The sequence below is a fragment of the Carassius auratus genome, chromosome 31 (assembly GCF_003368295.1).
Source record: "Carassius auratus strain Wakin chromosome 31, ASM336829v1, whole genome shotgun sequence".
In the NCBI taxonomy this organism is placed as follows: Eukaryota; Metazoa; Chordata; class Actinopteri; order Cypriniformes; family Cyprinidae; genus Carassius; species Carassius auratus.
Window position 1 is genome coordinate 26,083,368 of NC_039273.1, and position 27,720 is coordinate 26,111,087.

At 36.6% G+C, this 27,720-nt stretch overlaps 2 protein-coding genes across 2 annotated transcripts in view; both read right to left on the reverse strand.

The window, feature by feature from the left end:
- The window catches only part of LOC113050988 (protein-glutamine gamma-glutamyltransferase 5), an 8,717-nt gene extending 5,033 nt beyond the window's left edge, over nucleotides 1-3,684 (reverse strand). Inside the window, exons 1-7 of the mRNA XM_026214528.1 lie at nucleotides 3,642-3,684; nucleotides 3,034-3,213; nucleotides 2,093-2,335; nucleotides 1,443-1,561; nucleotides 1,218-1,346; nucleotides 954-1,131; nucleotides 288-423 (exon numbers count right to left, since the gene is read on the reverse strand). Coding sequence (XP_026070313.1) covers nucleotides 288-423; nucleotides 954-1,131; nucleotides 1,218-1,346; nucleotides 1,443-1,561; nucleotides 2,093-2,335; nucleotides 3,034-3,213; nucleotides 3,642-3,648 — 992 coding nt within the window. The 5' untranslated portion in view covers nucleotides 3,649-3,684. The remainder of the gene's footprint in view (nucleotides 1-287; nucleotides 424-953; nucleotides 1,132-1,217; nucleotides 1,347-1,442; nucleotides 1,562-2,092; nucleotides 2,336-3,033; nucleotides 3,214-3,641) is intronic.
- An 11,353-nt stretch (nucleotides 3,685-15,037) lies between these two features.
- LOC113051064 (protein-glutamine gamma-glutamyltransferase 5-like) lies at nucleotides 15,038-27,140 on the reverse strand. Its single transcript, XM_026214679.1, has 16 exons — nucleotides 27,134-27,140; nucleotides 26,450-26,629; nucleotides 25,530-25,772; nucleotides 24,723-24,841; nucleotides 24,511-24,639; nucleotides 24,253-24,430; nucleotides 20,612-20,747; nucleotides 20,148-20,251; nucleotides 19,722-19,961; nucleotides 19,610-19,636; nucleotides 19,376-19,420; nucleotides 19,085-19,123; nucleotides 18,777-18,983; nucleotides 16,501-16,664; nucleotides 16,065-16,201; nucleotides 15,038-15,188 (listed from the first exon to the last, which is right to left on the reverse strand). Exons 1-16 carry the CDS (start codon nucleotides 27,138-27,140, stop codon nucleotides 15,038-15,040), a joined length of 2,106 nt encoding a protein of 701 aa, XP_026070464.1.
- Nucleotides 27,141-27,720: the final 580 nt, after the last annotated feature.

Sequence of the window (27,720 nt, forward strand, 5' to 3'; positions counted from 1 at the left end):
TAAAGGAAGAACAGAGTTGAGTTTTTCCAAATGATTACTCATGATTTTGAGCTCACAACACTTGAAATCTTAAGTTTATGCACTTTGGAGGTAAATTAGTTATATTAACTCATATTTTTAAGTAAAATGGCCAAAATGCAAAATTTTAAGTAATGTTTAGTCAACATTTCTTGATTTTTTAAGTCAAGACAACATTAGGGTTTACAGTGTACAATATATTCACACAGAAAACTTTTAAACACTAGTTTTTTTATTGGACGAAATAAATGCTTTGTAGTGTTTCTCACCAGATGCTATCCCTGCTGATAGACAATTTCTCCCCCATCTCATTGTAATGTTCCTCGATCACCATGTTCCCGTCTGTGTCGTGAGCGGAGTTGAAGTTGGTGATGACTCGAGTCGGAATGCCAAGAGCTCGCATTACTATCACACAAACAATCACATTTGATATTGATCATCAACATCACGTCGACATCGGCATCAATGTAGCAATATAAATCATCATCGACTTTCACTGTAGGATAAGAGCTGCTTTTGTGTTTCACATAAAAGATGTGATATTCTTGAAAATTAACTCTTCACACACCACCGTAAGATTTTTCGAAGAATTTTTTTTGAAAGAAGTCTCTAATGCTAACCTTTTTAACAAAAATACCCCAAAACTTTAATATTGTGAAATATTATTACAATTTTAAATCTTTTAAAATCTTCTTTAAACTCTTCAGTGTCACATGATCTTCAGAAATCATTCTAAAATGCTGATTTGCTGCTTAAGAAACATTTTTGATTATCTATGTTGAATACAGTTGAGCTGCTTCATATATATATATAATTTTTTTATGACATTATAAATGTCACTTTTGATCAGTTTAATGCATTGTTTCAAATAAATACATAAATAAAACTCACACTGACCCCAAACTTCTGAATGTAATTGTTGATATGTGTCCCACCTGTACACATGACAGCAGCAAACACCCAGCACTGTCCATATTTCACAGCCCTGAATTGTGTTTCTGCCCACTTCCAGAGAATATCTGCGCTGCCGGACCACTGTGAAGGGTTGACGCCTCCCCTGTAGTCACCTGACCAGTTTCCCATCAACACCCCTTTATCATCATTAGAGTTCACCTGTTTAGAAAGACAGAGAGACTATATTAATGCATGAAGAGAGAGAGAGAGAGAGCAGAGAGGAGAGCATGAGAGCAGATCCTCACCATCGCTGAGATCACACGGCCGATGTAAACCGGACTGCTGCGGTTCTGCAGATCTGTTCTCATGTCCGCTTGATATTGAGGACTCAACTGCAGCAATTTCATACAGATGTCCAGTATCCCCTTTTCATACTGAAAACACATTAAAGCATCACAGGAGTAAATGTGAAGTCATGTTCAATGCTGTGCTTTCATAATCAGTCAATAGTCAGTGATCAAACATCTCACCTGATCGAACGACCAGGGTCTGGAGACCACATTACCAGGGCAGCCTTTAAACAGCAGGCCGAAATCACTCCTGACATATTCATTCCTCAGATCCTCCGCCTGCAGGAACACCGAATCAGCTGCAGAAAAACACAATAATTTGTAGAAACACAACCAATTTTTACTAAAGTAGTGTGATTATGCACAACATAATTGTGTGTGGGGCCCATGTGGTAAACTCTGTTGTTTTCTTCTGTGTTTGAGAAATAAATTTGAATTTTAAGTTATTACTGTTAAATGTGTACTTTTAAAATGTAGTGTATATTGTACCATTATATATATTTCAGTAGTTGCCAATGTGTTTATTTTAACTTTGAATAAGACCTTTGGATCAGAGCAAAATATAATAATTTTCTATTCAAATTTTAAAGTGCATCAATGTAAATCTTCACATAGGTTATGCATTTTGCTTTTTTGAGTCCTGGATGATTTCTCAAATCATATGTCTTGTTGGGAAGAGGTGTGTGCTTCTTTTAGTTTTCTAAGCAATCAGACTTACAGGCGTAATATATTGAGTGATCTAGACTATTAAGCAACACCTTATAGGAATCACATAGCAGCAAAAAACCTCTCTGATTTCCAGCCTGTTCTCAAGGCCACACAGCACTTACCTTGGCACCAGGGGTTGCAGAGGAGCGTGAACTGGCCGAACAGATATGTTCTCACAGTCAAGCGAGTCTCGACCCTCAGCTGGAGCGTGTAGACGCCGATAGAAGCAGACGCAGGGCTGGACAGTGATACAGACAGCACACGGGGTCCAGTTGGGTTCAGTACACGCCTCTCCAGGAAGGCACTCCATTGAGTTGGAGAGGGCTGTCCGAACGAGGAGACCGGGACCTCCACAGACAGAGGACCTGCAGAGAGGAGAAGGTTTAGGAATATCAAGATTTTCAATCTTCGATGAGCTCAATGGCTGTAGAAGCTGTACGATAGTCTCTGTTTGCATATATGTTTGCATATCTCTTTTTGTAATATATTGTTTTTATATTTTCAAATCTTAAATTTAGTTCATATTGATTGATTGATTGATTGAATTTCTTCATAAATAAAAAAAATGCAGTACGTCACTTTCTGCACTTAAAAATGTTTAACAAATTACAAATAATAAAACACCTTTTAGTATTCTTAAAGTCCTTTGGTTTACACCGACACAGGAAGTATGTTTTACCCATGTCATTATACACATCTGTGTCCTCATATATACCAGAACACACACACACACACACACACAAATGCGCACCTTTGTTTTCGTGTAAAGTGGGTTCATCCCATAGGCGTAATGGTTTTTATACTGTACAAACTGTATATTCTATCGCACTACACCAACCCTACACCTAACCCTAACCCTCACAGAAAACTTTTTTACTTTCTCAAAAAAACTCATTCTGTATGATTTATAAGCGTTTTGAAAAATGGGGACATGGGTTATGTTCTCATAAGTCACCCTCTCCTTTTAATACCTGTGTCATACCCATGTCATTATACAGAGTTGTGTCCTGATATGTCACAAAAACAAGAGCACACACACACACACGCACATGCTCAAACAAACCTAGAACAATTCGGAAGATCAGTTTTTCCTTCATTGGATCAAATGGTCGTCCCTCATAGTTCATTAGGACTGTGAAGGCCTGTCCTCTCCGCAGAACCAGGGTGCTGGAGCTCAGACCGTCAGTCTTGTGCCGGATCTGGTTTTGTGCCTGTTGCAGGTTGATACTTTGAAACTTGAACTCTGTGTAACAAATGGTCAAATTATTATTGAGGCAGATGCTAGTGTTTTAATGTAAAACGATAACTAATTTAAAATTGCAAATCACAAAAAGGCAATAATAGAAATATTTCAAATTACTTTAAAATACTTTTTAAAATATAATTATATAAATTGTCAATCATTTTCAAATGAGGTGTTCTAAATTAACTTTAAAACTGTTTTTAAGCAAATAAAAATAGAACTGAATAATATTTAAGTGTTTAAAGTTAATAGCCATTAATTAATCATTTTAATAATAGAGTTAATATTACAGTGATATAACCTGATTATTTTAAGAAAAGATGCAAAATGCAGTCAGCTAATAAATATGACTCAAATATTATTGTAAAAGGTTTAGCAAAACTCCTTGAAAGTAAAACGGTAAAAAAAGAGAAAAGAATAAAGCTCACCGTCCATGATGCTGTGTTGTGGTTTGCTGTTTGATTCAAGCTGTTTGTTTAATGCTCTTATATTGCATCCATCTGTCCCTCCCTTTCCACAAAAGTTGTCAGACCACATTCAGGGGAAGTTATGAAATGTCACATGAACCAACACCTCAAACGATTACACAATCACATATAGGTGATGTGTTTCGGCTGGAGGATACAGTATTTGCAGGCTCAGACATCTGTGATCAGCAACATCAGCTTAACCAATTACAAATGAGAAAATAATCAAAATTAGGGAGCCATCACAATTACATGATGTCGTATCACACATCTTGCAGCATATCTCACAGATATTATCAATAATAATATAAAAAATATATCTAATGTTTTGTCAAGGAATGTAGTTTTAACAGTTAAGGCGATTATGTACAGTAAATTAGATGGCTTATTTTAATGCTTAATCAGAGCCCTGCCTTTGCACCCTTGACTAAATTGCTTAGCAACTAATGGCTATTATGGTTTATAAGAGTGCATATACAGGTGCTGGTCATATAATTAGAATATAAAAAGTGAAACTTGTATATTATATTTATTCATTACACACAGACTGATATATTTCCAATGTTTATTTCTTTTAATTTTGATGATCATAACTGACAAGTAAGGAAAATCCCAAATTCAGTATCTCAGAAAAATAGAATATAAATTAAGACCGATACAAAGAAAGGATTTTTAGAAATCTTGGCCAACTAAAAAGTATAAAAATGAAAAGTATGAGCATGTACAGCACTCAATACTTAGTTGGGGCTCCTTTTGCCTGAATTACTGCAGCAATGCGGCGTGGCATGGAGTCGATCAAGTCTGTGGAAAATGAAATCTGCATCTCCATAAAGTTGGTCAGCAGCAGGAAGCATGAAGTGCTCTAAAACTCCCTGGTATATGACTGCGTTGACCTTTGACCTCAGAAAACACAGTGGACCAACACCAGCAGATGACATGGCACCCCAAACCATCACTGACTGTGGAAACTTTACACTGGACCTCAAGCAACGTGGATTGTGTGCCTCTCCTCTCTTCCTCCAGACTCTGGACCCTAATTTGCGAAGGAAATACTACATTTACTTTCATCAGAGAAGATAACTTTGGACCACTCAGCAGCAGTGCAGTCCTTTTTGAAGTGAGACGCTTCTGAAGCTGTCTGTTGTCCAAGAGTGGCTTGACACAAGGAGTGCGAAGCTGAAACCCATGTCTTGCATACGTCTGTGTGTAGTGGTTCTTGAAGCACTGACTCCAGCTGCAGTCCACTCTTTGTGAATCTCCCCCACATTTTTGAATGGGTTTTGTTTCACAATCCTCTCCAGGGAGCGGTTATCTCTATTGCTTGTACACTTTTTTTCACACATCTTTTCCTTCCCTTCTCCTCTCTATTAATGTGCTTGGACACAGAGCTCTGTGAACAGCCAGCCTCTTTTGCAATCACCTTTTGTGTCTTGCCCTCCTTGTGCAAGGTTTCAATGGTCATCTTTTGGAACAACTGTCGAGTCAGCAGTCTTCCCCATGATTGCGTAGCCTACAGAACTAGACTGAGAGACCATTTAAAGGCTTTCAGGTGTTATGAGTTAATGAGCTGATTAGAGTGTGGCACCAGGTGTCTTCAATATTGAATCTTTTCACAATATTCTAATTTTCTGAGATACTGAATTTAGGATTTTCCTTAGTTGTCCATTATAATAATAAAAATTAAAAGAAATAAACATTTGAAATATATCAGTCTGTGTATAATGAAAGGGTATAATATACAAGTTTCACTTTTTGAATGAAATTAGTGAAATAAATCAACCTTTTGATGATATTCTAATTATATGATCAGCACCTGTATATATGCGCCTCAGTATACATATCTATGATTCTTCAATAGCCGTGTCATTAAGCATTAGATAGAAGTGCTCATGTGTGAAAGCTGTGCATGAGCCATAAGAGAACACTCTGTCAGTTAAACCATCACAACAAACATTCAGCATGATTTCAAAAACAACAGATTCCAGTGCCAGATCGCATTTTATTTAATAGAAACGAATGTCAGCTGCATTAGGTACGTCTGTGCCAAAAGATGTTTAAAAAAAGTGATGGGGACAATATGGACCCTGGCAAAAAGTGGGCGGGACATGTAAATTACATGCAACGATAAAAATACCAATAAAAAAAACTAACCCTAACCATCTTGCCGATTATACACATAAAAACAGTCAGTTATATCTTCAGTGTATCTAAAACAGTGAATTACATCAGTGCAGTTTGTCTTAAAGAGACATCCAGGGCCAGATATATGTCTATATTCACACATCCAGGGGAGCCCAAATACAATAAGAAGTGAAAATTAAAAACTGAGTTAGAAGTAGCAAATATCATTGATGCATTAAAAAGCTCCAAAGCAAAGGATGCGTATGGGCTTGACACAACATTTTTAAAAACAAATAAAGATTCTTTAGTATGCCCAATAACACACATGGTAAACCTGTCATTCAAACAAGCAGTTGTTCCATCTGCTTGGAAGATGGCTACAGTTGTTCCAATCTACAAATCTGGATATGAATTAAATTTGAAAAATTATAGGCCAATTAGTATTCTTCCTATTATATCTAAGGTAGCAGAAATATGGGTATCTAATCTTTTGACTAATCATCTAAATAAGGGTTTTAATTCTTTACATCCAATGCAATTTGGTTTCCGAAAAAATTACTCAACAGATTCAGCAAACTCTTTGTTTGTTGAGAGAGTGAAATGTTTATTAGATAAAAATGCGTGTGTTGGTGCTGTCTTTTTAGATTTAAAGAATGCATTCGACACTGTTGACCATCAGGTGCTTTAATCTAAACTAACAAATTTTAATTTCTCAGAGGAAGCAATACTTTGGGTAAAATCTTATCTTACTAATAGGAAACAATGTGTATGTATTGATGGCGTGAAATCTTCTTATATTGTCTGCCCCAAGGGGGTTCCACAAGGTTCTATTTAAGGACCATTGTTATTTTCACTTTACATTAATGACTTACCTGAAGTATGTAAAGATGTAAATATTCAGTTATATGCAGATGATGTAGTTATTTATACCCATGCAAATAATTTTGAAAAAGCCTCGATTACCTTGACCTCTGCTATGACTAATGTACAGGATTGGCTTATCAGGACAGGTTTAATATTAAACACAAAAAAATCTGTGTGTATGATGTTATCAAAACGGTTAGTAGAGATGACACATTCAAATGTATTTCTAGGAGGAGAGGAAATAGAACTTGTGAAAGAGTTTACGTATCTTGGAGTTACTCTTGATTCTACTTTCACTTTTAAAAGCCATGCAAAAAAGTTGTCTAATATTGTGAAATGTAATTTAAGGAATTTTAGATATATTAGGTCTTTCTTGACAGTTGGTGCTGCAAAGCTGTATTTATATTCAATGATTTTTTCACATATGCAGTATTGTTTCAGTAGTAGGTCATTCACTAGTTACTCAATTCGTAAGTCAATAGAAACACTGTATAAGAAGGCGATAAAAGTGTTTGATAAAAAAAAACCTCTCATTTCACCACTGTAAAATAATTAAAAAACATAATCTTTTGAGTTTTGAAAATTAAAAAAATCTTAATTATGCATGTTTTGTTTACAAGGTCTGCCATGGGCTTGCTCCACCTCCGTTGAAGGAGTTAATCAAACAGAGGGCAGATTGTGGTATTGGTACTAGGTCTGTCAGTAGAGGGGAATGAGAAGTACAAAATAGGCGAACATCTTTTGTCCAGAAAGTTTTATCAGTGATAGGGAGCAAATACTTTAATACTTTGCCACAGTCAATACGGCAGTGTTCTAATTATCACACTTTTAAAGAACATCTTAAGAAGTGGGTTATGAAAAATCAAGTGTGTGAACATTTTTCTTAGTAATTTTTGTGATGTGGTTTATGTATTGTGTTTTTAGCAGAGTCTTGTGTATAGTGAGTATTTGTTATTGTGTGTACCTACCTAGGGACTACGGACATAAATTAGCATTACTGCTATAATCCGGCTTGTTTACATTTGTATTCTGTACAAGTGTTCATCAACATGCTTTGTCCCTATCAAATAAAAATAAAAAAATTACTAGGCTATTTATTCTATGGTGTATCTCGTGCCTGATAAAAAAACACACACACACCCCACCCTTGCACTCATTCCTGTCTCATCTTCTTTCAAAACAAAGTTAGGCCAGTGGCATGAGAATTTATAATCTGCATTGTATGGTCTGTGAATAGTCTGCATTTATAAAGCATGACATTGCCTCTTCAGTCACAGAAAGGACCTGAAATCACATGCCTTCACCCACATCTGTGATAGTGAATATATAACACATGACAGATACATAACGGATAAGAGGTGTGGTGCTTGGTTTCACAATAGGTCACTCCCAGATCACTCATGCTTTCTGCCAATTTTTTTGTTTTTTGTTGAGAAACTCTGATTATGAAACTCTCCTTAAGTAGGAGCATCGTGACATGTTATATAAGACAGGTAACAACAGGTTATACATGTTCCAAATGTAATAAAGATAAACAAAAGTTGCTTGAACTAGATATTGTAATTAGAGATTTAGAGAAAATAAAAAAATAGATAAATCCGTACAAAGTAAGCAAAAATTATTAGCCTTAAAAGCTGAATATGAGGAACTTGCCACACAAAAACTGAATGTAGTATATTAAGATTAAAACAAACCTTTTATGATCAGGGTGAGAAACCCAGTAAACTACTGGCCTGGCAACTTAAGAAATTACCTTCAGAAAGAGCTATTAATCAAATTAGGAATGGGAGCGGAGAGATCACAACAGATCCGGCTGAGATTAATGCTACATTTGTATCATTTTATAAATCTCTGTACCAAACTGAATTTTTCCTTTTGAAGCACCTCCACTCAAAATGAGTTTTTGGATGGATGGATATTCCCTCAGTAGAGGACAAGCTTGAACTAGATCAGATGCTGGAGCTAGAAGAGGTTTCTATTGCTATTCTTAAAAAGAAGGGCGGTAAAGCGTCGGGTCCAGATGGGCTCCCAATTGATATTTATAAAGAATTTAAAGTTAAATTAATAGGTCCCTTACTAGATATGTATGTAGAAGCTTTTCAGCGGGATGTCTCCTTCCCTCGCTGAGGAGTGCTAATCACTCTCATCTTGAAGCCCGGAAAGTCTCCAGAAGAATCTGGCTCATATAGGCCATTATCACTTTTAAGTACAGATGCAAAAAAGAAGGGTTCTCAATCTGGTACACGGTTCTGGTACAATTTTCGTAGATGAATGGAAATTCTATTAGCTGATTCTACTGCAGAGGTACTTATTAACAACCATGTCTTGCAACCATTTAAATTAAGTCGTAAATCCCAACAAGGCTCACCACTTTCACCTCTACTCTTTGTTTTATCCATGGAACCACTAGCAATAGCAATTAGATCCTATAATTTGAGGTATTCATTCAGGTGTTTTAGAACATCGTATTGCCTTATATGCTGATGATACTGTTGTATTTCTAACAGAGCTTGAAAATTCTATACCTTCCCTTTTAAAGCTTATGGGCCTGTCTGGTGAGTTTTCTGGTTTTAAGTTAAATAAGGATAAGTCATTAGTTATGTTTCTAAATGAGCAAGGGAGAATAAACCCAAAAGTAGTACACCCATTTGTTAACGCTGTTAATGGTTTTGATTATTAAATAACCCCCAAAATAAGTTCCCTTAGTTCAGCTAACTATGAACCTTTATTGCTGAAGGTTTCTGAGGAAACTACTAGATGGATGACACTGCCCCTGTCTTTAATGGGAAGAATAAATGTGATTAAGATGAACATATTCCCAAGATTTTTATATATCTTTCAGTTGTTACCACTTGCCCCTCCTCCTGCTTTTTTTCCAAAAAGTAAGTAAGTGTCTTTCTAATTTTATCTGGAGTAATAGGAAGTCTAGGCTTCGACTTTCCCTTTTGTACTTGCCTTATGACAGGGGAGGGTTACAATTACAAAACTTATTGTGGTATTATTGGGCTGCTCGAATGAGGACTGCAATGTTCTGGTTCTCAAAAGATACGAATATACCTTGGATACAGGTTGAAAAGTTGAACACAAAAGGCTTGACACTTGATAGTTTTTTATATTCAACAACCCTTAAGGAACTAAAAAAGAAAACAAACAATCTATTAGTAAAAAATACCATTATGATATGGTACGAAATTCATAAATTTCTTGGAGAGACCCCATTGTTGTCTTGTTTTTCTCCAATTTGGTGTAATGAATATTTCAGCCCAGCTAAAAATGACTTAGGTTTTATGGTTAAATAAGAGTATTGTTAGATCGATGGATTTATATGAAAATAATATATTAATGTCATTTGACAAGCTGGTGTCTAAGTTCGATATACCCCGCAAACATTTTTTTTAAAATACTTGCAGCTTAGAAGTTTTATTTTTTTGAAATTGAAAAATTCTGTACAACCCTCTTCGTTATCCACACTGGAAACTCTTTCCACACACGACTGTTTCAGTAAAGGGCGAATTACCCAGTTATATGATATACTGGTACAGAATCATAAAGAGAGTACTGAAAACAAACATAAAGACATTTCATTGGATGAGTGGGGTACAATATGTCTGAAAGCACAAACCCAAACTATATATATATTTATATATATATATATATATATATATATATATATATATATATATATATATTAAAAGACTGCCAGGTCTATAGTGGAGGGGAGAGATTTGAATAAGGTATGCTTGTATTGAAATGTATGTTATGTTATATTTGTTTGTTAAATGTGCAGTAAAATTCAATAAAAATGTGTTACAAAAAACAAAACTAAAAAGTTCATCTCTCTGAGGTTGCATGTAGATTTAATTCTAAATTGATATTTTTTTATAATTATAGTGTAGTCTGAAGACAACATTTTAAGGCCATATCTGTATTGGGTTGAACAAATCTTAAGTTTAGTTTAGTTTAATTTTTATTTTATTTTTTATTATTTATAAAGCACATTTAATAACAACAGAAGTTGAAAACCAAAGTACTGTACAGGTAAAATAAAAGACTAGACTAAATGTAAAATACAACCAATTGGAGAAACATAGAAAAAGAAGATCTGCTGTTCTGCAAAGTTCAGCTGCAAGAAGATCAACCCTTTCATCTGGACTGACATCAGAGAAAAAGTGTTGTAACAGCATTTAAGGTCTGGGTAGTTGAATACACATCATTAAAGGGGTGGGGGTTTTTCTAGGCTTTGTGTTTATGGGGTGCAGTCTAACATGTGTTCATGCTTTTTTTTTTAAATGGGTCATATGATGCAATTTAAATTTTTCCTTTCTCTATGGAGTGTTGCAAGCTCTTCTGACTCACAGCTTGTACATTATTTATATTTAAATAATTTGCCAATGATTATTCAGACACAAGTTTTGAGCAGTAGAGTAGGCTTGTTTGTTGTTTCTCAGATCACAAATGCAGACATGGTTTTATGTTTACGAAGCACGATACACAATGCATTAAAAGGCAAGTCATTATAATCAGTAATTATGTCCCAAGTGGATGCAACAAATGCCTCATTTTATCAACAGGAAATCTATATATGGCCCTGGTGGTCCAAGTTCCAGAGGAAGAGACACAATAGATTTATTTATACTTAAGCAGAAGTTTTTTGAATGAGTTAAACCTGTATCCTGTTTTCTGGGTAACATTGAGAATATCACTATATATTGTTGCAACACCTCCGCCACGACCAGTCTGACGGGGCTCATGCTTATAACAGTAGTTTGGTGGAGTCGACTCATTTAGACCAATATAATCATTTGGTTTTAGCCATGTTTCAGTCAAGCAAAGGACATCAAAACTATTATCTGTGATCATTTAATTTACAGTTACTGCTTTGGGTGTGAGTGATCTAATATTTATTAGCCCAAACTTTAAAAATTGCTTTTGTTCATTTACTTTACATTTTTCTGGTTTAATCATGATATGATTTTTTTATAGATCCTACATTAAATGTATATTTTGACCTCACTATTCAGGGAACAGACACAGTCTTAATAGATTGGACAGCACAAGTACTTCTATCATTTGAGCATGTAAAACAAAAGACATCATACTAGTTATTTGAGAATTGGCTTACTAGTCATATGGAGCAAAGTGTCCTTACGTTTGAACATTATTCTCAACATGACTTTATGAAGTTAATTGCACTCATGCAACCTCTGAGCCTTATTAAAAATTTCTGTAAATACCTACAAGCCACTATTGTGTTCTGTGCCACCTCTGTATTGCATATGAATTTTGTAAATACTGATTTTATTGAATTTGTCATGAAAGAGAACATACTTTGAAAAAAAAAAATGCCCCTGTAAATCACTTCGAATATTACTTTGTAAACGGAAATGCGAATTTTTGTTAATGTTAAGAATGTGCTCCTGAATTTTTTTCTGTGCTCTTAATTTTTATTTATTTTTAATTAGCAGCAAATACAAATGAAATACAATACAATCTCACAAAATAAAAGATAGCTACATAAGCAGTTACTAGGGCAGTACTATTACAAAAGGTACATGTATGTACACTAGAGGTATTAATATATACAGGTGCATCTAAATAAATAAGAATGTCATGGAAAATATCATTTATTTCAGTAATTCAACTCAAATTGTGAAACTCATGTATTAAATAAATTCAATGCACACAGACTGAAGTAGTGTAGAATTCCTATTTCTATATTATTTTATATTCTTTTATAAAATAATTTTCTGATTTCCTCTCAGACCTTTTGGTTACAATTGATAAAGTGCTAATCGTCAAAATCGTAAAAAAGATTTTAATATTCACGTTGATAATACATATCCACACACTCATTGAAAATAAGCAAAACTATACAAGGTTTGTATTTAACACAGTGGCTAAATGAACAAATTACCAGACGCCACCTGATTCAAATATTCCATTAACGTTTAATAGTATTAAATACTTAATGATTTTCTTAATGATTTAAGAACTTAATGATTTTCTTCACTGATAAAATAGATAACAACAGAAATACAATAACTAATGTAGATTCCACAGCGTTTAATACTTCAGTTTCATCCATCCACCCGAAGGTAAACTGCAGTACTTTACAACTATAGGACAGGAAGAGCTCAATAAACCTATCACTGCATTTAAACCAACAACATGTTTATTCGATCCTGTACCCACTATATTACTGAAAGAGCTGTTACCTGTAGCAGAAGAACCGGTTCTCAATATCATTAACTCGTCTTTATCTTTAGCTCACTTCCCAAAACCATTCAAGCTGCCGGTTATTAAGCCTCTTATTAAGAAACCAAAACTAGATCCTAGTGAACTGGCAAATTATAGGCCTATTTCAAATCTTCCATTTATGTCTAAAATTTTTGAAAAAGTTGTGTCTGCTCAATTGAGCTTCTTCCTGTAAAAAAATGATCTGTATGAAGAATTTTTGTCAGGTTTCAGGCCCAACCATAGCACAGAAACTGCACTTGTTAAAATTACAAATTACCTGCTTCTTGCGTCAGATCAAGGCTGCATCTCACTGCTGGTTTTACTAGATCTTGGTGCTGCGTTCGACACCATAGATCATGACATACTCATAGATAGATTACAAAACTATACAGGTATTCAAGGGCAGGCTCTAAGATGGTTTAGATCCTACCTGTCCAATCACTACCATTTTGTTTATTTAAATGGGGAGTCATCTCATTTATCACCAGTAAAATATGGAGTGCCACAAGGATCCGTCCTAGGCCCCCTTCTATTTTCAATATACATGTTGCCCCTTGATAATATTATTAGAAAATACAGGATTAGTTTCCACTGTTATGCTGAAGATACTCAACTATATATCTCAACGAGACCAGATGAAACTTCAAAATTATCTAAGCTAACAGAGTGTGTTAAAAATATAAAAGATTGGATGACCAATAATTTTCTCCTAAATTCGGACAAGACAGCAATATTACTTATTGGACCAAAAAAAACAGTTCAAACATCTAGTAGACTACAGTTTGCAACTAGACGGATGTACTGTTACTTCCTCTACAGTCAAAAATCTGGGTGTTATATTAGACAGCAACTTAGAAACATTGTCAAGCTACAAAACATGTTACCTGTTTCTGATGCAAAAAAAAGCTAGTACATGCATTCATGACCTCTAGACTGGACTATAGTAATGCACTTCTAGGTGGTTGTCCAGCATCTTCAATAAACAGGTAGTCCAAAATGCAGCGGCTAGAGTACTTACAAGGTCAAGAAAATATGATCATATTACCCCAATTTTACAGTCTCTGCACTGGCTACCTATTAAGTTCCGTATCAGTTACAAATTATCATTACTTACCTATAAGGCCCTTAATGGTTTAGCTCCTGTGTACCTTACTAACCTTATACCACACTACAATCCATCACGCTCCCTAAGGTCACAAAACGCTTCGCATTTGGCTCCCAAACTCTGGAATAGCCTTCCTGATAACGTTCGGTGATGAGACATACTCTCCCTGTTTAAATATAGATTAAAAACGCATCTTTCACCAAGCATTTGAATAATGCATCTCATAACTTGTGACTGCAGTTGTATCTGATCAAATGTGCATTATTATTCTTTAGCTTGGGTTAAAACCAATTTGTTTTTACTTTGTTGGAACAGCAGCTATGCTAATTATGCCTCTATTTGTTTCTATGTTTTGCCACAGGATTTACATCCAGTGGTAACTAGAATTACACAAGCTCCAGTCTGGATCCAGAACACTTGAGAAGAGATGATGCTTACCCCTCAGAGGACCCCATATGATGCCAACCCTGATTCAGCAAATAGAACTAACAAATATTGCTACAAGTGTGACTGCATCATATAATAATTGCTGTTAATAATGTTCATTGTCTGGTATACATAATTTTTGAAAATTCCTGTCATATGCACACAAACTGACAGTCACCACTCATAAGCTACTACTAAATATTGTAGAAACGTACTTTTCTGTAAAGTTGCTTTGCAATGATTTGTATCGTAAAAAGCGCTATACAAATAAACCTGAATTTGGGCAGGGACTTGTCAGCATTTTCTATATTTGTAATTTATCCTTTTCAACATGTTTCACTCAGTGACAGTGTCTGCTGTGAATGACTTCACTAGTCTGCCCTCTGCTGGAAAATGCATGTGAACAGATCACAAACAGTAAAATGCATATTAAGAAATACTTTATTTTAAGGATTGTGCCTAAATAATATTGAATACACAATTCATAGGTTAATCAAGTCAAAAAAAATTGTTTGTGAATAATTTAAAAGCATTAATTTCTAAATGTGTCTCAATCACAAGTGTGGCATTTCAAGTACACAATCATGTCTAGAAATGTTTCAATCTAAGATGCTTGAACATTGATGGTCTTGAATCCGTGGAGGACGGTGGGTGGATTTGTCAGCACTAAACTAGCCGAAAGCATCTTGGAACCTGCCATCCTGGGAGTGAAATTTACGGGCCTCTTCATGGTTTCTCGAGGCTGGATCGTAATCCTGAAATATAAGGAACAGGACATTTAGAGCAAAAACAGAAAAGCATCACTATTAACGCTGCTCATATTTAGGGTTAGTGATTTTTTTTTTTTAAGTGTGTATAATGGTGCAAATCTGGATGGTCACAAATGAACTGTAACATCATATGGTTACAGAAGTGCTTCAGAAATGCTGACTAACAAGTGCGTAGTGACTTTAGCATTGAAAATGATGTCTAAGATAATAATGCCAAAACTCTCAGAAACACCACTTTTTAAAACTGTATGTTTCAGACTCACTCATCATGTATGTGAACTAAATTTATCGTGACAAGCACAGTTTCTTCCATGAGACCACTGTTACTACTGTAAAATCAAAATAATTGTAAATGGGATCTATTTTAAAACAGAGTAAGATTCGTTCTGTTATTTTGTTAATTACTTTTTTAATGACATTGCGGTATAATGTGGCTGAATTGTTCTATAAATCTCTATTCACGATGGCCTTTTCTTTGCTATAGAATAATGGTTACCATTGTAAATTCTGAAAGGGTTTTGCAGATGTAAGCCCAACTTGGGACACTTAAAATAACTGCATTTTCACAATAAAAGTACTGTGTGTAATTTTTTGTATGTTAAAATACTTTCTCTTATACAAGCTAATGATGCAGATACATTCTTTTGGAAACTGTAACACTGTGACTGTTTCTAAACATTCTGTTTATTTGAGCATTCCAACCAGCCTGACACATTGTAGCAACCAATGGTGTGCATTTGGGGGCGGGGCTATCTAACCAATGGCAGAAAGGGGCAGTGTTTGGGAAAACCTGTTCGGAAACAGTTGATTTGAGTGAATTAATTTGTTTGATGCTCAGAAAAGAGCTTTAAAACTACGCACGTCATTTGAGCCTTCTCTTCCAAGAGTCCTGAACCGGATACAGTCAGTTCGCCGCTCACTGCAGCATTGAACGGGTTTGTGAAGGTCACCGTGGCAACTTGTGGTGTGTTGATGATGACCGAGAACTCATTCTGAATCTGGAAGAAAACACAAATAGCTTTGTTTGTTTAGTTTTTTTTACTTGTGAATTAAGTTCTACAAAAAAAAAAAAAAAAACTTATGTGTAATGCATTCTAAAGGTATTTCTAATGTGTACACACACACACACACACACATATATATATAATAGATCATTAAAAAATTGTTTTTACATATATTTATATTTAATTTTGTCTTGATATAACATCTTATTGTTTCTTACAGAGGGGCTCAAGGGTAGAGGAGGTCGTGTTTCTTTTAAAGCTTGTCTTAATGTCCATGTTGGGTCACTATATACCTGTACATTGAGGGCAGGGCTGCGGATGTTGAACTCTTCAGATGCCAGCACTCTCTCCTGAGACTCCACATCCTCTATAACCACTGCCAGGTTAACCATAAAATCCTCCGCAGCCTCCTTCAGCATGTAGTCTTTGAAGGAGATCTCGTGTTTTATAGTCAGAGCTGGCGGAGTTCAAGAAACAGGATTCAGTCTCATGACCTCGCAATTCCTAATGAATCAGGTCACCATGTTTTTGAGGTATTCAAAGTCATGTGGTCCAGATGGATGATTTAACAAGACTTGCAAGTAGAAGAATTTTGTTATGTATACCGGCTGTGTGCAATGTAATTCTACTCTGTCTACTATTATATAAACAGCATATGGTGTGCATTCCATGATAAATATTTCACAGTCCTATGCTAAATCTTGGTCACGTGATGAGAGATGTAATGATGCACACCGAACAGGTTGAAAATTTATAAAAAAAATAAAATAAAATAAAAATATATAAATTAAATATGTGGGTTAAGATGTTAAACTATTTGTGATACAAATGGGTGTGGGAGTTTATATGAATGTATCTCTGAGTGGAACAAAGTGGGTTTTTTTTTCATCTTGCCTCTATATAATGCATTTATTAAAGTATTTTATTTTATAAGACACTGCAAAGAAAACCCTGTATCACTGCTGTTCTGTAAGCGCCACCTGCTGTCAGAGAGTGAATCTGCGTCTCATTCAGAGCTTCTGCTTTTTCTGTTTAATGCAGATGTTTTATAGTTACATAAAGCTAAAGTCAGACCATTCTGTTGTTTTCAAGATGATAAAATCTAATTTAAATCAAAGACTGCTCATGCTGTATGCAGGCAGCATCTTTGATTGGATCGTGATTAAAAAGTTGTGGTTGCCTTTAAATTTCTAACAGAACACCTTTTTCGCTTATAATTTGTCTTAAATCTCATTTTGTTAAATTTTTATCGGGAAATCAGTATCATGAATCATATCGTATCACACAAACAAATTATGTTTTGTTACCTTATACGGCTTTATTTATTTAATTAATTTTTACAGGAAAATAAGTTTCTTAAAGGGGTCATGACATGGGTTTTTTTATTTTATTATTATGGTCCCCTAGGTGCAATTATAGTATTACTATAGTTAAAAAAAAAAAAAAACTTTTAAAATGTAGTGAATTATGACATTTTCCCACCCTGTTTCTCATCCTTTGATTCAAACAGTCTGTTTTGGGTTGTTTCCCCTTTAAGAGTTCAGTGTTAACGCCCACTGTTATGATTGGCTAACGACATTTGACGGAACATTTGCGGATTGAGCGTAACTGTTCAGTAGCGAGTGATGCATTCGAAGCGATGGCTCTTGCAATGATAAAACCTTATATGTTTGAGCCGGAATCAGATGAGGAATCAGAGGAAAATGAACCATCACCACAACAACGAAGACTGGATCAGCCCGTGTCCACATGGAAAGTGAAACTATTTTGAATTAATAAAAAAATTGTAACCCGAGACACTTGAAAACGGTTTATTGTTGCATAATTATTCTATAGTTTAATATGCTAACAGTTCAACATTATTTACCTAATTTCAATGAAATGATAGGGTGTACTGCGGACAAAAATGCATGCACAGGCCATATTTGAAGATGCAGCATTGATAAGGCAACATTTTTAATCTATTACATGTAGGCCTACTAGAAAGGCGACATATTTTCAAGATTCTCTTATACAAATAAACTGCATCCATTTTTCCCTGACGTCAGGATCTTTCGGCAGCGTATTCAAAGATGTTGTTTGTCCACAGCCAGGAACAGCACATCTGCGTGGCATTGTAATTTTCCTGTACACAGACCCACTCGCTGTCCGTCGACTGAACACTTGTGAGGCGCGCAGCGCGACAACGATCCGAAATGAGCGTAGTTGTCTTGTGCTGGAGGCGGTCATATGCAAATGGTTGGAACGTCACTTCGCACCGTGACGTCACTTCTTACCATGGATCCAGAACGAGCTGTATTTAGAGCTTGATTAAATAAATGGCTCGTTTATAATGGGGAGGACGTCTTAAGCTATGAAACTTGCAGGACGTTTTAATGGTACAAAGACCTCTTATATTCCAAAAGATCAAGGCAAATTTGGTTTCTCATTTCATGACCCCTTTAAAAACCCAACATTATTTAAATAATTGTGATAAGACTGTGGAACAAATTGTAATATTTCTAACACTTTCTTTTTTTTTTTTTTTTAAAGTACATTTTAAACTCATTTTGCAGGTTGCAAGACTCACTTTCTTTCGGGCCGATCTTCACGTCGTCATGAGCCTCCCAGAAGGTTCCAGTGGGATTGCGGTTGTACTCCTTGTTCTGAGCGTTCACGTGTTTTTTCAGCAGTTTTGGAGTGGCCGCATTGTTAGCGATTATGACATTGAAAGAAATGTTTTCTCCGACTACAGGGGCTTTCAGAAGCTGGAGAGAAACTGCAGTGCCCTTAGAAGCTGCATGGAAATATATGTTAGATCACTGCTTTCATTTATATGACTCAAACAAACAAGGAGCGGTGTTTTTGAGGGGTGGAAAACCAAATGCTAGAACTCACCTTCACTTTCCATGCCTCGAAAAGAGTAAGATCCGGAAACTGAGATGAAAAACAAAATAATATTTAAAAGAAAATATTAAAAGGACATTTACATAAAAATATTCTCAAAATTGATTTAGTTGGTGTTTAGTTAATTAACTTAATTTGTCATGTTTGTCAATTTTATGATAAAATGTATCAAGAAACCTTTAAAAAATATATATATTTTTTAAGTAAAACAAAGATTGGAGTGTTTTCCAAAAAATTGAAAATTGTGTCAGTGTAATCCTTCACCAAAATGTTTTAACTTACATCCACCTCCACCTCCTCCACCTCGATCAGGTTGTCTTATGTGACCTTAATTGGACAACAAAAAAATATTACAAAGAAAATCATAAAAAAATATTTACAAAAAAATATTCTCAAAATTGATTTTAAAATCGAAAATTTTTCATTGTCTTTAATAAAAAATTATTGGTAAAGCTGATACTAGTCAACTGAATTACAAACTTCAGCTTTAGACATTCTAAAGTTAAAATGACTTACCAGCATCTGCACTAGATGGGAGTTTATCTAAATGTGAAAGAATGAGATTTTTGAATTAAACTAACAGTATTTTGACAGAATGCTTCTCTTTCTCTCTCACTCTTTCTCTTACCCTTCTCAGTTTTGTATTCAGACGTGATGTCCTGCATAAGCATGGATCCTGGACGTTTGGTGGCGATCAGGGCTCCAACTCTTTTTTTATCAATGCTGTTTGATAATATCTTCCTGTCTTTGATGATTATTGTACGCACATCGGCATTCACTTCTGCGTAAACGAATGGCACGTCATATTGAGCGTCCACCTTCTGCTGATAAATGGCTTTAACAGCAGCAGGACCACAGCGGAAAATTCCTGTGACAGAATATTAATGTTTAAACATCAACATCAAAAAATAGCATGCTTTGTAGACAGCTCACTAGGTTTTAGAACAAAGCCCACAAGACCAGTACTAACCAACATAAACCCGCCTATATGAAACTGGTCTTTCAGCAAGTTTCTACATGTGTTAGCCTTGTAAACATCTCTGTAATGACAGACCTGCGCTCTTCTCTTGTGGCGTGGCGTCGAGAACCTGCCATCCGTCATAACCTTGACCCAGATCAGGCCTCTTCATCCAGCTCTCCACCCAAACATGGAAGTTCCTGAGAAAAGACCAAACACTTTTCAGTGTTCTGATGGATTAAACCTCAATGAATTATTCCTTTCCACAGCAATCATTCAAGTTTATCTGTATACTGTAGTGTAGAGATGGTGAAGATACTTTTACTGAAGTATGAGGAAAAACATTTAAGGACTACAGGAAAAGATTAAATTTTACAGTTCATACACATAGAAAAGAGTTATTTCAAATTGGAATAATTTTTCACTGTTAGTTGATGAAATAAATGCAGCATTGGTGAGTAAAAGAGGCTGCTTTCAAAAACATGAACAATCCTACCATTAACTTAGCAGTAATGTATGTCTTAGGACAATAACTACAGACACTTTCTAGCATAACTCACCAGATGCTATCTTTGCTCATAGACAGCTTTTTTCCCATCTCATTGTAATATTCCTCGATCACCATGTTCCCGTCTGAGTCGTGAGCGGAGTTGAAGTTGGTGATGACTCGAGTCGGAATGCCAAGGGCTCTCATTACTACACATTTGTCACACAAACAAACACATTTGTTCCCTTTCAGTCGGACACTCTCGACGTCACAACGAAATTGGGATATTGCTTCAATAGACCAATCTACTTCGAGAGTATACCAAATGAACCAATGCACACTGGCATGCAATAATTGCATCCAGCGATGGATCGTCCTGAGACGTTGGATCGTCCTTATAAGGATGCAGCTTCACCCATGCGTTTCTGGGTGCGTTCTTTACCAGGCAACAGATGTTGGTCACGATCGTTGCCTCACGTGTTTTGGCATCGAGCACGCTGAGGTGGCCTTCGTGGATGAGTCATGTTCCCACTGCGGGAAGATCTCAAAGCAGTGAACCTGGCTCTGCTACATTCAGGGGGGCGGAGTCCAGCTGCCATGATCTGGGGCTCGATCTGGTGGCCGACAGACGTGGACCACTTCAGGCAGTAGCGCGGGTGGTTTGAGGATTACTGTGGTGGCAAACCCCCACAGGGAACCAACCCTCTGGGGACCATCCCTCCTCTTGCATCTCTGATCCAGTGGAGGAACCCACGGAACGTGCTCTTGTTCCCCTCAGAGAGCAAGGTGTTCACTATATAGATGATTGGCTGACACTAGCACAATCTTAGGATCAGTTGAGCGGGCACAGGGACCTGGTGCTCCGGCACCTCAGCCTGTTGGGCCTTCGGGAAAGGACCAAACTCTCGCCGATGCAGAGGATCTCTTTACTCGCTATGGAGTCATATTTGGTCAAACAGAAAGTGGACAACACAGAGGAACAGAGGTGCATGGTTGGTGCTAGCCTGCTTAAATACGTTCAAGGGCAAACCAGCGGTCCCACTAAAAAAAAATTTCAGAGGCTCCTGGGGCATATGACACCGCCCCAGCACTGGCTTTATGGCTGAGTCCCGAGGTAGGTGTGGAAGTGCGGCACTCAGCGGGTCCAAGTTACACCGGCCTGTCGCCAAACCCTCAACCCGTGGTCAGATCTTACATTCCTCTGGGCAGGGGTGACAATAGAACAGATCTCCAGACATGCTTTTGTTTACACGGATTTACGGGCCACGTACCACGGTCATGCAGTCTCAGGGGTTTGGACGGGCCCGCAACTGCATTAGCACATTGTTAGCAGTGCACCTTGCCTTGAACCATCTCAAAGGTCACTTATGAGGCAAGCACATGCTGGTCTGAATGGACAACACAGCGACTGTGGCATGCATCAACCGACAAGGAGTTATGTGCTACCGTCGCAACTTGCCCGCCACCACCATTTAGAGTCAGAAGTTTCTGACGTCACTTTGTGCTGTTCACATTCCGGGTCTGCTCAACCATACAGCCGACGAGCTGTCTCAAGCAATGCTCCTGGGGGAATGGCAACTCCCTCCCCTGACAGTCCAGCTGATTTTGAGACTGTTCGGAGCTGCTTAGGTAGACCAGTTTGCTTCTCCAGAAACCTCTCACTGCCATACTCGGCATGGACGCAGTGGCACACAGCTGGCCCCAGGGCCTACGCAAATATGCGTAGTGGCGCTATATTGAACCACTCGGACCTGCTTCTTGCCGAGAAGACCCCCGAAGATACCCGATTGCAGTCCTGCTTTCCTTTCTGCAGCAAGGTCTGGAGCGAAGGCTGTCTCCCTACACCCTCAGTTCCAGGTTGCCGCTATTGCTGTCTACCATGACCCCATGAATTGGAAGTCTTTAGGGAAGCATGACCTTGTCATCAGGTTCCTTAGAGGGGCCAGGAGGTTAAATCCTTCCCGGTCCCCCTCTATACCCTCTTGGGACCTAACTCTAGTGCTAAAATCACTACAGCAGGGCTCATTTGAGCCTTGCATTCAGTTGAGCAGAAGTTTCTTTCATTGAAAACTCTGCTCCTGCTTGCACTGGCCTCCATCAAGAGGGTAGGGGACCTGCATGTATTTTCGGTCAACGATTTATGCCTAGAGTTTGAGCCGGCTGACTCCCAGGTAATCTATAGGCCCTGGGCCAGCTACGTGCTGAATGTTCCCCTCACACCCTTCAAAGACCAAGTGGTGAACCTGCAAGCGCTGCCCCTGGAGGAGGAAGATCCAGCCCTGGCTTTGCTCTGTCCCGTCTGAGCATTGAAATGCTACGTAAACCAGACACAAAGCTCCAGGAACTCAGACAAGCTCTTTGTCTGTTACAGAGGCCAGCAAAAGGGGAATGTCATCTCTAAGCAGAGGATGGCCCACTGGATTGTGGATGCCATAACCCTGGTTTATCAGGCACAGGGTGTGCCTTGCCCATTCAGGTTGCGAGCTCACTCAACTAGAAGTTTTGCATCCTCCTGGGCACTAGTTCCTGGCACCTCGCTGACAGATATTTGTAGAGCTGCGTGCTGGGTAACCCCTAACACATTCACTAGTTTCTATAGCCTTCGTGTAGAGCCAGTATCCTCCTGTGTTCTCACCTCAAACGGGTAGTGGCACTGATTGTTGTCTTGCTAAAACTGCTCCCGAGTGTCCGTACTGTAGAACCTGTTGAGATCCTCCATACCCTAGGCATCTGGACTGGAATGTCCGGTGCCAGGCCTTCATGAGACCACCGGGTCTCCGGCTCGGCTCCTCAGTGAAAAGCTGTTATGCATTGCATCTGCTGCCTTATTATACTCACGCTTTGATCAGCGGCAGCTGGATGCAATAATTGCATGCCAATGTGCACTAGTTCATTTAGATTACACTCGAAGTCTATCGAAGCAATATCCCAGTTTCGTCGGTCACCGAAGTGATTTCTCAATCACTAATTAAATTACCAACAACTCATTAAAGCAGCAATTCACAGATTAATTAAATAATATGCTCTTTCAACCAACTGTTTTATTCTTATTTTTATTTCATTTTATTATTATTATTATTTCTAAATTGTGTTTAAATTATCTTGTTATGATTACACTTTGGTCAACATTCTTGATGTTTTAATTGTGCTATATACATAAATTTGACCTTGATCTTGACCTTTTAAAAGATTTTTGAGTAACACTTTAAAGCTCATATGCTAAAATTCAAAAATGTGGGGTCAGTAAGTCTCTTCTGTTCACTAAATATGCATTCAATTAATCTAAAAATACCGTACAATCAGTAATATTGTGAAATATCATTAGAATGTAAAATACCTGCTTTCTATGTGAATATATTTTAAAATTGTATTTTATTTCTGTGATCAAAGCTAAATTTTCAGCATAATTACACCAGTCTTCAGTGTCACATTATCCTTCAGAAATCATTTTAATGTACAGATTTGCTGCTCAAGAAACATTTCGGATTATCATCAATGTTTGAAACAGTCATATTTTTATGGAAACTTTGATATATTTTATTTTTCAGGATTATTTGATGAATAGAAAGTTCAAAAGAACAGCATTTATTTGAATCAGAAATCATTTGTAATATTATAAATGTCTTCAACTTTTGTTCAATTGAATGCATAAAAAAAAAAAAAAATTCACACTGACCCCAAACTTCTGAATGTAATTGTTGATATGTGTCCCACCTGTACACATGACAGCAGCAAACACCCAGCACTGTCCGTATTTCACAGCCCTGAATTGTGTTTCTGCCCACTTCCTGAGAATATCTGCGCTGCCGGACCACTGTGAAGGGTTGATGCCACCGCTGTAGTCACCTGACCAGTTTCCCATTAACACCCCTTTATCATCATTAGAGTTCACCTGTTTAGAAAGACAGAGAGACTATATTAATGCATGAAGAGAGAGAGAGCAGAGAGGAGAGAACGAGAGCAGATCCTCACCATCGCTGAGATCACACGGCCGATGTAAACCGGACTGCTGCGGTTCTGCAGATCTGTTCTCATGTCCGCTTGATATTGAGGACTCAACTGCAGCAATTTCATACAGATGTCCAGTATCCCCTTTTCATTCTGAAAACACATTAATGCATCACAGGAGTTAATGTGAAGTCTTTTTCAGTGCTGTGCTGTCAGTCAGTGATCAAACATCTCACCTGATCGAACGACCAGGGTCTGGAGACCACATTACCAGGGCTGCCTTTAAACAGCAGGCCAATATCACTCCTAACATATTCATTCCTCAGATCCTCCGCCTGCAGGAACACCGAATCAGCTGCAGAAAAACACAATTTGTTTTATAGGTGATCTGCGTGTAATTACATTAAATGAAAGCAGTAAGCGACACAAAGTTGTGCATTACTGTGATTTTAGAGGTGTTTAAAAGCAATTCGAAAGCAATGCAATTAAAGACACTGACTATTTTTCTTTCACCAAGGATGCATTAAACTAATCAAAAGCTGAAGTAAAGAAGTGTATTATTCAAATAAATGCTGTTCTATTGAAAGTTCAATCCATCAGAGAAGACAAAAAAAATGTATCTAGATTTCCACAACAATATGAAGCAGCACAACTGTTTTAAACATAAGAATCATTACTAACAATTAAGTAGCAATTATAATTGAGAATAATTAAGCAGTAAATCAGCATATTAGAATGATTTCTGAAGGATCATGTGACAGGTAGTAAACACTAGGTGTTATTTTCAAATGTAAGTGTTCCATTGTAAATCTGAACATAAGATTATGCATTTTGCTTATTTGAGTCCTACAAACATGAATGTTTTTTCTCAAATCATGTCTCTTGTTGGGAAGAAGTGTGTGCTTCATTTACTTTCCAAAGCTATCAGACTTTATGTGATTTGGACTAGCAAGCAACCACATAGCAGGATGCTAAAAGCCAGAATTATTTTCAGCCTTCTTTCAAGGCATTCATTTGTGTATGGATTCATAGGCAGCACTCACTTTGGCACCAGGGGTTGCAGAGGAGCGTGATCTGGCCGAGGGAGTGTGTTTTGACATTCAGGCGGGCCTCGACCCTCAGCTGGAGCGTGTAGATGCCGATTGAAGCAGACGCAGGGCTGGACAGTGATACAGACAGCACACGGGGTCCAGTTGGGTTCAGTACACGCCTCTCCAGGAAGGCACTCCATTGAGTCAGAGAGGGCTGTCCGAACGAGGAGACCGGGACCTCCACAGACAGAGGACCTGCAGAGAGGAGAGAGGAGCGGCTGTCAGAATAGAGTACGAAAAGTAAAATACTATTCATTTTCCTCATAAAGAGATTGATTTTATAGGCAACTTCACTTTTAAATGCATTTAGTTTATACCAGGGCTGTAGTGAACTAACCATAAAAAAATCTTGCTATTTTGAATAAAATAAATGTTAACTTAATTAAAATATATTTTTTTAATTACAGCTAGTTGCTAAGGCAACATGTATCATTTTCGTTCAGTTTAAGTATTAAATAAACTCAAACCAATAAATAAAAACTTTTTTATAGACTTATTTAAAAAAAACTAATAAAAATTATAAACTCAACAAAATACTAAAATTAAAGGGAAAACAGAAAATACAATTAAAAATTGACAGTCGCTTTGGATAAAAATGTCTGCTAAATGCATAAATTAAATTTTTATTTTTTTAAAATTTAAAATAACACACAAACTACTTTTACATTATATTTGAATAAACCTAAAATATGTTGTTTTTTGTAGTTTCATCTCTGACATTTTCATAGCCATCATCATTTTTATTCAAAGTACTGCAAAGTACTGGATCTGATTAACTAATACTGATGAATTTCACCATCACAGAGGGAGGGTGATGTGAGATGCAGTTGCATTTTTAATTCACACACACACATGCAAGCACACAAACACACCTAAAGCAATTTGGAAGATCAGTTTTTCCTTCACTGGATCAAATGGTCGTCCTTCATAGTTGATGGTCACTGTGAAGGCCTGTCCTCTCCGCAGAACCAGCGTGCTGGAGCTCAGACCGTCAGTCTTGTGCCGGATCTGGTTTTGTGTCTGTTGCAGGTCAATGGATCGAACCTTGAACTCTGTGTAAAAATGAGCAAGTGTTATTATTTCCCAGAAAAATGTTTGGATAAATAACTAATATGAAGTTGCAAATTACTAAATATAAAAAGTAGAAACTGAGTTTTATTATCAATGTAATAAATATTACTATAAAATATAAGTATAAAATATACTTATTTAATATATTTATAATTATTTTAATAAAAATATTATACTTTTAATAGAATTTAAAACAAACTATTTTCTAAATCATCTGAAAAGCCATTTTATAAGCAAACAACTTAATTGTACAACTATAAATATTTAAGTATTTAAAATAAAATAAAAATAAATCGTTATAAATCATTTTGTTAATAGTAAAATAATCTGAAATGTAAAAAGATTACATGCAATAGAAAAGATTAATGCAATAAATTATTTAAATAGCAAAATAACTCAACTACTATGTTTATTTGTAAAAGGTTTAACAAAATGCCTTGCTAGTAAAGCAGTAAATATGATCAAAATAAAGACATGAAGCTTACGGTCCATGATGTGCTGCTGTGTTGTGGTTTGCTGTTTGATTCAGATTCTTGGTTTATTGTGCTTTTATACAGTATCCACCTCCCTTCCCTTCCCACTAAAGCTGCTAGACGACATTCAAATGAAGTTAAAACATGTCAAATGTTACAACCACAACCAACACCTCAAATCACACGAGTGCTATTCAAATGGACTGTATTTATTGTCTGAATATGTATATTAAAAAAAAAGAATTATATTTCTGTGACAAAACATAAACAATTATTTATGTTCATAAAATAAACATAAAAAAGGATTTTGGTAATCACCAATACTGTTAGTTTAAGTGTGTGTATACTGTATATATACTGTACAGTAAATATAATGTTATTTATTTATGAGAATTAAAAATGTAACAATGTAATTAAATTATGGAATTATGTAATCCAGATTACATGTATTTCCAATTACAATTTATATACTATATACAGTGTATGTGTGTGTGTGTACAAAAACAAAAACAAGGCTCCGATATAGATGTATATCATAAAAGGCTTAGTGCAGTTGTAAATATTTCTTATAACCAGATATGTGGAGTGCAATGTTTCAG

Coding starts and splice junctions, on each gene's coding strand:
- LOC113051064 (XM_026214679.1), bottom strand. Junction 19,962..20,147: donor GCCACAAGAGAAGAGCGCAG/GTCTGTCATTAC, acceptor ATTCTGTCACAG/GAATTTTCCGCTGTGGTCCT. Junction 18,984..19,084: donor TCGAGGCATGGAAAGTGAAG/GTGAGTTCTAGC, acceptor ATTTCCATGCAG/CTTCTAAGGGCACTGCAGTT.